Source organism: Hippichthys cyanospilos, chromosome 11 (genome assembly GCF_059441005.1).
Source record: "Hippichthys cyanospilos isolate Australia breed blue-spotted pipefish chromosome 11, RoL_Hcya_1.0, whole genome shotgun sequence".
NCBI lineage: Eukaryota > Metazoa > Chordata > Actinopteri > Syngnathiformes > Syngnathidae > Hippichthys > Hippichthys cyanospilos.
The window spans coordinates 12450798-12462760 of NC_142379.1; the positions used below are offsets into that span (position 1 = coordinate 12450798).

The following is an 11963-nucleotide window of genomic DNA, read 5'->3' on the forward strand; positions in this document are numbered from 1 at the left end:
CCCTCAAAGTTCCACCGGGGAGGCTAGCGTGTCTCCGTCCCGGTTCGGCTGTAGACATGCATCCCCTTGGCAGGTCGTGGTTGCTGGTCAGCGGCTTCGTCCTCTTCTACGTCATCTACCTCTTGTTCGGCGGGCTGGTCTTCTCCAGCCTGGAGCGGCCCGTCGAGGAGCAGCTCCGTCGGGACGTGGACGCCCTGAAGCGAGGTTTTCTCAACCAGAGCTGCGTGTCCACCGCCGCCCTTGAGCACTTCGTGGCCCAGGTGTTGGCCGCCAACCGGTTCGGCGTGGCGATCTTCCCCAACGACTCCGCTGAGGAGTCCAATTGGGACTTGACCTCGTCCATATTCTTCGCCAACACGCTGGTCACCACCGTGGGTGAGTCAGGCAAACTTTTCTCTTTTTTCAGTTTATTTTTTATCCTTACTCCAGCTTCTAAACTTCGTCCGGACAATTCGATGATCAACCCGAAAAGATTTAATGTGAAGATTCAATTTGGGTCAAATTTCTACAAACCGCATGGACAAGATAACTTCACTCAATCGCTAAAACGAATGACGCCTTCAGGCTCAACGGTTCATCAATCACTTTAATTAGCGCGTTAATTTGCGTCGTTTGGCGTGAGATGCTCAACATGTAAAAACATTTGTTGAGGAGTTATGTGATTTCAGACGCTGTTTGAAGGCGCGCCGATGAATGAATAGAATAGAACATTTTGGAACAATTACGTGGGTCTTGGTCATTTCAGATTGTTACTGAAAGCAACATAAATGATTGATTTCAGTCATTGAAGCCTTCAATCCATCTTATTTTATAGTTATGTTTTGACACTTGAGTTTAACATTAAAGGACAATTGAAACAATCACTTTCTAGTCTGCAAAAGTTATGTCAGTGATTTCAGATTGTCTTGAAGGGTAACATGACTATTTAAGACTTGAAACAAAAACATTTATGTGACTTCAGAACCAGTGAAATTAGTATAGAGAATAGACAGTTGAACTAGACGTTAACGGGCATTCGGAATAATAGGTTTGGTCATATGTGAGTTTACGCTTTCCCAGAAGCCAACACTGCATTAGGTGTGGAGATGAACAGGTTCAATTTGTTTGGTAAATGTAAACTCAGACTGTCACGGAAGGCAATGCTAAACTTGTTTAGGGCTACGACTAAGATTTTATTTTCTAAATAATTGCTAAATCTTTTTTTTTTTTTTGGACACATTTACTTTGAATCTGTCACATTTGGTCTTAAAATATTGTATTTAAATGTTGAGAGGTTCAAATTACGAGGATATACTGTATATTAGATAAATTAAACGACAAGGTCTCTAAACCAGGGGTGTCAAGCTCATTTTTATCGCGCGCCACGGTGTAGTTATAGTTTCTGTCAGAAGGCTAATATGACTGTGAAGTCAAATCGATTTTATGTGTGTAAATCACTGGCCGGTAAAATCTGCTCAAAAGTGATTGGGAAGCAAAAAAATGCTTGTTTTTTTCCCACCAAAATGATAAACAGTTGAAGACAACTTGCAAATTTGGTATTTTAGCCATAAATTTGGAAGTCAAATTAGCATTTCGCAGGCCACATAAAGTGATGTGGTGGGCCCAAAATGGCCCCCGGGCCTTGAGTTTGACATCTGTGCTTTAAACAATTCATTGTTTATAAAAATAGATTATTTAATAGTTGCAACTGTAGTTTAAAGGTGGAAACACATGGGACAGAACCTTGAGCTAAAAATTTAAGGACGTTTAGAGCACTCAATTAGTTGTTGGACAGCTGTGATTACATCTCTGTTATGTGATTTGAGATTGTCCTGAACGCAACATGGGAAAGAGTGAGGGGGAGAAAACAACTGACAGTGGAGATAAAAATAGATAATGAAAATCAGAGGAATTATTGCTTCGACATGGGAGTCGGACAGTTGGCTAAACGCATCAGTAGATTGAATTGATTAATGCACATTGACGGCCAGTTTCCTCCAGGGAAATGAATGTCTTCCCAGACGAATGTTTGCACAACAATTTATAACCTGACGAAAACAAACTTGACCCTTTGTGCTTTTTTTTCATGCGATACAAAAATATTGGAATTAAATATACTTCCTGGAACGCTGATGGGTATGATGAAAAAGTAAATGTTTGAAAAAAGCTCACAAAAAGGGACGAATTAAGAATTTTTTCTAAAAGAATGGGTGAAAAGATATGTTGTTGAACATTAGTCCTGTGCGTTGTTCAGGTTACGGTCATACCACGCCGCTTTCGGATATCGGCAAGGTCTTCTCCATCGTGTACGCTCTGCTGGGCGTGCCCTTCACCATGTTGGTGCTGACGGCGTGCGTGCAGAAGCTGATGTACCCCCTGGTGGCGGCGCCCCTCAAACAGCTCCGGCGTTGCGGCCTGGAGGCCCGGCGGGCGGCCGGCGTGCACTTCCTGGCGCTGCTGGCGCTGGTGCTGCTGTGTCTGTTCGCAGCTCCGGCGGCCGTGTTTAGCACCGTGGAGGAAGGCTGGTCCTTCCTGGACGGCTTCTACTTTTGTTTCATCTCGCTGTGCACCATCGGCCTCGGGGACCTGGTGCCCGCCGCCGGGCCTCAGCACGATTTCAAGCAGCTTTACCAGGTCGCCGTCATGGGTGAGTGAGAGTCACGCCGGGTCGTCCGGGACGGCTTTGCGCTACTTGTTTTCTGGGTTTGGTCAGCACATTTGCAAGACGGGCCGTGATTGCGTCCGGAGCCGAAATGGCCGCCGTCTGAGATGGGTAAACCGTGTGGATTTTGATGCTTAATTCATATTGACAGATGCAATATAATTAATAGTAAAATGATAACACATAAAAATTAACACTTAAAAAATAACATCAAAATTTCCCACTTGCCATTTACTGAAAATGACGTCACATGTATACAAGTAACAAATCATTGCTCGGCTTGTCATGCGACCCAGATAACAGGTGAGCTGTGATTGGCCGTTACCTGAAGCACAGCTGATGTCATTTTCAGTTGACAGCAGGTGTCAAAGTTTTTTTTTAAAGGTGTTAATTGTTTATGAAAAATAGTTATCAAATGAATTGCAAAATCAGCATCAGACACAGAGAGATAGCGGCTGGGCACATGCATTTCCCAGAAGCGTCCATTAGGAAGTTGACGGCGTCACACAGAGCTGCGACATGCCAACCCAGCGACCCGGCAAAAAAATGTTATGGCCGACATTTTCTCATCTCTGTGTTTTATGACTTATGACACTGCAACAGTTTACAATTTTGTTGTTGTCTGAGAGGCAGTGATGGGCTTTTTTTTTTTTTTTTTTTTGACCTTTAAACAAAAACTAGATTCCTGGTAGTGTGAATTGGCACATTATGCTAAGCCACATCCTAGCAAGGCGGACTGACCAATCACAGAACAGAGCTTCAGGGTTTTAATAGTTTTAGATATTGTTTTTTATTTCATTGACTTATTTTTTCAATTCTCTTAGTTTTAATTATAGCATTATAGACCACATTTTAGTTTATATTTTATTCAAAAATACTTTTAAATAGTTTTAGTTTGTATTAGTTTGACTGATTTTTTTCCTGAACTTTTTGAGTTTTTAAAAAAGTCAAGTATTGTTTAATGACAAAAACTTTCAAATTCTCCCTTTACAAGCATACCAAAATTAATACATCTAAAAGGAACTTGAAAGCTCACATAAGAAATTAATCAGCAAAGACTGAAGTGAACACTTTAGCTATAATTGCAGTTGGTTTTAAAAACATAAGATGTTTCTTAAAAAGCATTTTCATTATTTTAACTCATTCACTGCCATCCTGGTCAGATTTTTTTTTTTTACTTGTACTGTACAATGCCTTGCGAAAGTATTGCCCCCTTGAATGTTTTCCACTTTTAGCCAAATATCAGGCTTCAAATATAAAATTTGAATAATGTATTAAATTTAAAAAAAAAAAGAAATTAAAATATATGCATCTCGTTCCACTTCACAATTGTCCCACTTGATGTTGATTCTTCACAAACAAAGTCATTTTGGAGGGATTGAGGCTAACACTTTTGCATAGCTGTCAATGAAGCCAGCCCAGTAAAAAAAAAAAAAAAAAAGGAATCCTTGACGTTTAAAGTCGTCAATGGCACTGAATGAGTTTACTCGCTGTTGAATGCGTCGCAGGCCACCAGTTGGTGCTGTAACGCGTCAGGACTTGTCCAAAAATAAGTGTTGTCGCCACTCATGTCCAAATAGAAGCACATGCGCTTCTTGCCCGGCATCACATGAACGCCAGGGTGGCGACTCTCTTTTTCCACGTCTGTTTTCTGTAATCCAATCGAAGTTCCGGCTGAATAGCCTTTTTGTCTCAAAATATACTTTTACGCCGCAACCAATTGAGTCAGCTGAACAATGACGAGGGACACGGGTCAATTTGTTGTCCCACCCTCCTATCTAAGACAAGTTCACAACCGGTCTTGGATGTCTCGGCTGATGAGCGGTGAAAGACTATAATGCAGTAAATGACTTTAGACAATTAGAATACCTGGAAAGGAGGAACTAGCAAAGATTAAAATGAAGTAAGACCGTGTAAAGATAGCGTTCTTGTACAGTAGTTCTAGTGTTTCTGTTGACCAATATTTTGGAATTTGGACTGCTCAACTAGGTTTTCATTGGTTGATTTCATCACGTGTTTAAACATCATTTGGATACTGTAAGGTGTCACTGTTGCTTGAAATTTGTTCAAACAGGACAAAAAAAAAAGTGAACTAATCCCCCAGCCTCTTGGTCATAATCCCTCACAATTTATTGGCTACTGAATCGGGGGAGGCGGAACTTTTTTTGCATTCATGTGACCTCTGTGGGCTTCTGATAAGGAATAACAGACCTTGTTATTGTCACCTTTGGCATAAATTGCTGCTCAGTCGTCATTGTGAGTTAAAAGGAGCATATTATGGAAAGTTATTTTTTAAAGAATAAAAAGATGGCCTGCCAACTAACATTATAGTTTATGAAAACTAAAATTTGATTTTTTTTAATGAAATAAAATCAATGCTTCAACATATTAGAGGAGAAAAAATGTTTAAAATGAGTTATACTTTGTGTTGTGACTAACGCATGCCAGATATTAACTAAACACATCTGCCCCACCCCCCCATGCTTTGTAGTCTACCTGTTCATGGGCCTGATGATGATGTACCTTCTGCTGCGCGCCTTCCACAAGATGGCCGACCTGCACGGCCTGACCACCTACCTGCAGCTGCCTCGTTGCGAAGAGTCCGACCAGGACCGCGAGCCCATCATGGAGAACGGGCACACCGCCGCGACCGCCGCCCAAAAGCGTCCCTCGTACAACTCCATCGGCGACCGGTGACACGAGAGCGCGCGCTCACCCAAGGAACTAAAAGACACGATTGAACAGGAAGTCTTCATTTTTTTTGCCGGGAAGATTTTGAGGTTTGCAGTTTTTCTATGAGCTTTTCAATCCTCAGGATGGCTTCAACACCAAAGTATGATTTTCATGACATTTGTATTGTTTTTGTTGCATCTCACTGCTGCTCTTCCAGCAGTTTGATTTATTGATGGTAAAACATTTCATGGTGGTTTAGAGCCAAATGTTTGAAGTTTAAAACTTGAGGTGCACTTTAATGTTCATATTTTAACTAAGATACTGTAAATTGTTTGAATTTATTGCGGTTTGCTTGGTAATAAAGAAGTTTCAAATAGATATTAATAATGGTGATTGGAGGCAAAAAAAAAGGTAGACTACTTATTTTTCCTTTTTATTAAAAAAAATAGTAGAGGTGAAAAACAATTACAAATCTCTTCTTAAAACAACATATAAAATGGACATTTTGTCCTTCATTAATAAAAAAAACTTTGCGTTACAACTGCCTTAGTGCCTCGGACCTGTTTAAGGCTTACTGGAAAACAAGGAGGTAAACACTTTGTGCCAACAAAGACAAAAAAAAAAAAACCTTAACACTGTGATGCATATTCACAAGAAAAAAAAGTGCATTCATTCCAACAAGTAAACTGAGCTCAGAGAGCCTTGGTTGGAATTTTGTGAATGGGAAACATGGACCAAAAGTACACACGTCTTCATGGGAAATGGTTGATAAATACAAGGCCAAACTTCTCTTCATGGAAGATTCCAATATTTTAGTGTTAAGACACTTGATGGCTGTCAGCTCAGGTTTGTACGGTAACAGGTTCATATTTAAAAAGTTGCCTCTTTGACCATTGGCTCACTGCTTTCTGGGGATAGCCATCAGAGCATTTATTCCATATCTGTAATTTTCATGTGCCAATTTGTGGTTTGTCTTCATGTGGAATTCAGGTTTTTGTTTTTTGTTTTTTTACTACTGTGCCAGGCATTGCCTCTAGTGCAGTTCTAGAAGTTACCTAATTGAGCTTAAAAGTGTCACTAGTAATCCAGTGAACTCAGGTTTCCCAATAAATTGAATTACTATCTTTTCAGCACACAGATTGCTTTGGCGCCACCACGTGGTATCTTCGTGTCAATGAGCTATGTTGAACGGCGGGGCGCTTCAGCCTTAGCCAACAGCATAAGTGCTTTGCCACCACCCTGTGTCAATGACACGCAATTACAAGCCTTTTGGTTGTTTTTTTTTTTTACTCTATACATTATTGCCTAACTAGTAACATGTAGTTGTCCTACATGGAGTGCAGAACGCAGAATCGTGACGATTATAGTCGGTTTTTCCACCAAGGCCAAACTGTCCTACAAGCAAAAGTATACTACTTGTACATGAATCATAATACGGGCATCACGGATATGGACTAAATGCTCGAAAGGCTTTCCATACTGCTTAGCAGAGAGTTAAAATCAGACACCCCAATTCCCTCTCAGGACTGCACCAACATGGATATCAGGTGCTCCAGATCCAGTCAGTCCCTGAAGGATGACAGTGTTGAGTAGGATGAGGCGAGAAGGATGGCAGGCCCTTGGCGCTATGATACGGGAGGTCCACCCCAGGCGGGCACCCATCACTCCTCAGGCCCAAAATGCCCATGTCCCTCTCCAACTGGGATGTGTCTATATCCTGGAACATGTCCTCGGCCGTGACATCCTTCAAGTAGCTGGAGCGCGCAGCTTCCACGCCAAACTCCCACTCCATCAGGTCCTGGCCGTGACCCCCTCGGATCTGCTGCCGCAGCCAGAATCCTCCGGCGTCCGGGCAGGCCTTCAAGTTCTCCAGGGACCTGAGGGCTGCTCGCGGGGAGGATAATGGCACGCTTGCGTCCGAGCTTGATTCCAAGCCTGATTCCAAGCCCGTGAGAATGGTGGAGACTGTGGGCGAAATGGTAAAATCGGGGTCAGCTGAAAGGGAGCACCAGTCCTCTGCTTCCTCGGACGATGTCCGATGGGACGCCAATCGCTGGCATTTCGCGGGAGACGGCAGGTCGTTCGCCTCGGCGGCGATCGGCTGGTCATGCGGCTGATGACTGAGGGGTGAGGGGACGGGCGCTTGGAGGTCGAGAGAGGGTACACGACACGCTTCCACCTGCCGCAGGGTGTTGCTGATGAGGACGGACCGCCGCAGACTAGGCTCAGGTAGCTCTTGGTCCCGCTGGTACTTGTGCAGGGAGACACTGAACACAAACTGGCGCTGCCGCTCCCACGCCTGAGTGCCGCTGCAGTTGCCTCCGGGAGACAAATCAGACGACTCTGGTTGGAGCTTGCGTTTTAGCGTCTTCATGATCATCTTCACACTTCTGTGGTGAAAAAGAATGAGCTTCAGATCAATTTGGGGTGGAGGGTCACTTCAGATAAAGAATCATTGGAAATAAGCCATCTCATCTTGACGCTCACCATGCATTACCAGCAGGTTTATAGACAGATTTGTTTCCATTTGATAGCAACTTTGGACTTCGGAAAGCCGAAGAAACCCGGAGTCACTTTCAAGGTAGCGGCTCAAAATATAAACAGAATCGAGTTAAACCGAGCATACTTCAAATATTGGTCGTTTAAATAATATGTGAAAGCAATCTTGCACATATCGTGACATTTGTTGTATTTGAGTTTCAAGACATATTATAATGCTAATTCTAACAAAGTTAGTTGTAGCACCAGCCTCGCCAAAAACAACCCAAATGTTACTTTTTAACTCAATATTGTGTTCATAAGAAACGAGAATATTAAAATGAGCCTGCGCCTTTTTTAAACAGGAGTCTTAAAAAGTTACGTTTGTGTTTAAATGACGCCACTGGCGTGTGAAAATTGCGTAAATATAAAGTCTGCGTTTACGTAACCAACCGGTCAATATATAGTCTAAAAGCGAGCCGCTTGGAATAATGAACAGTTTGGAAAAAAAAATAATAAACCGACCTGTTGCTTCAGGAGGTTCCAACTTAGCAAACGTCAAAAAGTGTTCAGCGAAATGTCTTCTTTTTCTCGTCTCACGAGCAGCGATGTTGAACGAAAAATTACAAACAAAAAAACCCCAGCAACATCGTATCCGCGTTTAAAGTTTAAATGCTGCCACCATTTTGTTGATTCCTTCTTCTCCCGCCTGCGATTCGACCTCCGCCACTAAAAAAAAAACTGTTTGGTAAAGCGAGGTGCATTGCGGGTATAGTAGTTTTAGCTCAACGTTTTTAATAGGCGAAAAGGCAGCACTTTGCAAGTTAAAATATCCATTATCATAACACGCGTCAACAATGTACAAATCCAGTAAAAAAAAAAAAATCTTCCGTTGTGTTTGATTAACTGGCGTGTTTATAAGGAACGTTGTCTCGCCGTAATTCCAATACGATGACATCACCGATGAAACAAGACTTACATCCGCTTCGCCGTAGCAAACTATCAATTAAAACGAAATTAACGAATCGAGTGTTTGATTTCAACTAACTATTACATACCATTAGCAACGATGACTACAAGTAAACAGTAACGAATGTTTTACAAATTCAAAACGTCGACCCAAGCGGGGGAGGGGGGGGGGGGGGGTCGTTGAAAATGACAGGAAATAGAGACGTTAATGTTTAGATGTCATAACTTACCCAGATATAAGCTTCGTAGTCACCACGAAGTTATACGGATTGATTGCCGTAACAATTTAAAAAGTTGACTTCTGAATTTAAAATCCACTCGCACGACCTTCTTGTGCCACATGAAAGTCGGTCAGCCAATCAGTGAGCCAACTTCGTGCCGGAATTTAAGTATCAAAGATACTTCAAAATAAATGTTAAGCTCCCTTAAACATTTTAAAAACACGACTACTTTTAGTTTAAAAATACATACAACCATAAATTTTGAAATCAAATAAGTTTTGGATTAGTTAATTTTTGCAATACGATCGTAATAAGTTCAGTATGAATAGAGTAGTTTTAATTTTGAAGGTACGACTCTTCAGCGCGATTTCCTGAAATGAGTCCGTTCTTCCTGGGCCTGGTTTTAACTTGGGATCAAGGCAACTAGTTAGGACAGTATTTTAAGATAAGCAAAGCCCGATGCTACACGACGAAGAATTAATTTGGCCGCCAATTCGACATTTACAAGTGTGACGGTTTTTGTTACAGCCTGACGAAATATAACGTGGGGGCCTCATTTGGTCGACTCGTGCACGACAAAACGGAAATGACGCACGGGTCAGTACCTCCGAGCAAATTTTGAAAAGCGGGAAATCTTTACTTCATGGTTTCTTGTTTTTATTGTAAAGTAATCGGCAACGCTTCCACGTTCTATAACAATTCTCAGATGTGATAAATTATTTGGGTTCAGATATTAAAAGTCAATATTCCAAATACCGTTTAAATAACTTGATTATGGTAGTGGAATAAAAATGAGCCATACCAACCCAACTGTATGCAACTGTAAATTTTCTCATTGTATGACACGAACAACTCTACAAATCACTGCTATATATAACAAAAAGGTTGAGCGATAAACTACCATTTTTTTTGTAATAGAATAATAATTAAAAAAAAAAATACTACCGTTGCCTTTGTTTCTGTACATAATGAGAAAATGGCGTTATTAAGAATTATAAAGACCAAAAAGAAAACAATGGCAATGTGATTTGAGGAGATGCTGCAGTGCTGGTTTTTAATAACTTAGACAACATTGAGGTGACATTATTGTGACACTACAGTAACAGAACAATAGAGTCACACGTTCATGCCCAGTCCAGTCGGTTTCAATTTCGATTAAGGTGCACTTTGGAAACCCCCCCAGATTCAGAGCCAGTGGACTTTTCCACACCAAGGCGACTACCAAAGCCTGCCCTTTTCATGTATGATTGGATAGAAAAACTGTCAGTATAACTCAAAGCTTGAATATCAAATATGCAATGCGGAAAATGTACATTTAATGGACAGAGAAAGGTACTTTATCATATAGTTTGTTATGGCGTGACTTTACCAATATAATCGCATTAAAAAAAATAAAAATGATGTTCCAATGGTTTCCAAATATACAGCTCCTGCAGTGCTGGCTTTTTTCTGTGACAATTACATTTAATTCCAGAGGGACATATTAAACCAATATATTACTTGCACTCATTAAAAAAAAAAAAAAAAGTCTATTAAGGGACAATTATATGTTAAAAAAAATGCAGTTAGAACACGTTTGGAAGGTTGTTTTAACGCATTTGGAAGATTGTTTGAACATTTATTCCACGGGGGTGACACTCCGCTCCTCAAAGCCGGAGTCCTTTGTGTTTTCCAGGTTCCTCTCCCCAGAACACAATCCAAATGATTAGCTCATCGGCAAGCTCCGCAGGAGCTTGAAAATTAGCCTAATCATTTGAACCGGGAGTGTTTGGGAGGGAAAAGGCGAAAATGTGCATACCGGTCCTCGAGGACTGGATTTTGACATCTATGATTAATTCTATAACTTGGATATCCATCTCATCCAGTTTATGGAAGTAGTACGATTACAATCTTTGTCCTCAGTAGTATGACAATTCAACAACTATGATATCTTTGCACACTAGCAGAACAACTGCATGCCACTAGTGAGGCAAAGATGAGCACGAGTTGACATCATTTGGAAATGATTTTGTTGCATGAAACCCTACCCGGCTAGTTATCACCAAGGTGTAGTGACACCCTGGCCACCCCATAGAAAAATTTCTGAGTTCGTCCCTAGGTGAACCATCTTACTTAGTAAGAACAAAGTGTCTACTAGTACATTTAGTAATAGTACATTTGAACAAAGCAGTAAAATCCACCTTTTTGTTGTTCAGAGGGCTGCCTGCCACTTTGCACTGTGCCGAATGGTGTCAACTGAAATTGATGCCCATATACTGTTCTAAAAAAAAAAAAAAAAAAGCCTGAATACCTTTCAATTTAATCTTAGCCAGTAACCATGCAATTTCCAATGAGGCAAGTTTATGGCCATCGGAGGGTGGGGGCTGGTCTTGGGGTCTTCTATCCGGTCTGAGCTTTTAACCACATCAATTTTGGCATTCGCCGCCGCTCACCGCAGCAAACGCTCCTCCTCCTTCATTGAGAAAATAGAACACTATATTTTACAAGAGGACTGAAACGCAACATCTATTATTTTACAAAGGGAACAGAGAGAGAGAGAGAGCGCGTGGCCAGGCCACACGCTATGTACAGCAGTGTCGAAAAGTCACTTCTAGGTACGTGATCCAGAATGCAGAGGGCGGGCCTTTCCAACAAGTGCTGCAAGTGGGGGGCGGTCCGAGATACTCATATGATCGCCCGCCGTTCCTTTTCTGATCACGGCAACCTGCAGGGTCGCTCGCTACTTGTGCATTTATTTGGAAAAAGAGGCATGCTAAAACAGTGGTTCTCAAACTGGGGTTCTCAAAGATTGGGCGTCAGCAAAATAATTTGAAATAAATGTAGCATTTTAAAGTTATTACCTTCCTGGAGGAATTGGCGCACCAAAAAAAAAAAAAAGCGTTAAAAGGTTTTGTGATGCATTATCACATAAATGACATCCCTGCATATTTTTTTTTAACAAAAGGCATATTTAAACAGGAATAAAGTTAAGAATAAAAGGC

At 41.4% G+C, this 11963-nt stretch overlaps 2 protein-coding genes across 2 annotated transcripts; one reads left to right on the forward strand and one right to left on the reverse strand.

Annotated features, from left to right (window-relative positions):
- The first annotated feature begins 41 nt into the window (after positions 1–41).
- Positions 42–5692, forward strand: kcnk6 (potassium channel, subfamily K, member 6). The gene is made up of 3 exons (XM_088427405.1): positions 42–375; positions 2234–2626; positions 5133–5692. Exons 1-3 carry the CDS (start codon positions 57–59, stop codon positions 5336–5338), a joined length of 918 nt encoding a protein of 305 aa, XP_088283531.1. The 5' UTR covers positions 42–56; the 3' UTR covers positions 5339–5692.
- A 28-nt stretch (positions 5693–5720) lies between these two features.
- sertad3 (SERTA domain containing 3) lies at positions 5721–9134 on the reverse strand. The gene is made up of 2 exons (XM_088427404.1): positions 8992–9134; positions 5721–7704 (listed from the first exon to the last, which is right to left on the reverse strand). The coding sequence occupies exon 2, from the start codon at positions 7692–7694 to the stop codon at positions 6858–6860; it is 837 nt and encodes a 278-aa protein (XP_088283530.1). The 5' UTR covers positions 7695–7704; positions 8992–9134; the 3' UTR covers positions 5721–6857.
- Positions 9135–11963: the final 2829 nt, after the last annotated feature.

Bases quoted from the DNA above. Each gene is read 5' to 3' on its own strand.
- kcnk6 (XM_088427405.1), top strand. From the start codon at position 57: ATGCATCCCCTTGGCAGGTCGTGGTTGCTGGTCAGCGGCTTCGTCCTC. The intron at 376-2,233 runs GTGAGTCAGGCA...TGCGTTGTTCAG, and splicing joins CACGCTGGTCACCACCGTGG to GTTACGGTCATACCACGCCG. The intron at 2,627-5,132 runs GTGAGTGAGAGT...CATGCTTTGTAG, and splicing joins TTACCAGGTCGCCGTCATGG to TCTACCTGTTCATGGGCCTG.
- sertad3 (XM_088427404.1), bottom strand. From the start codon at position 7,694: ATGATCATGAAGACGCTAAAACGCAAGCTCCAACCAGAGTCGTCTGAT.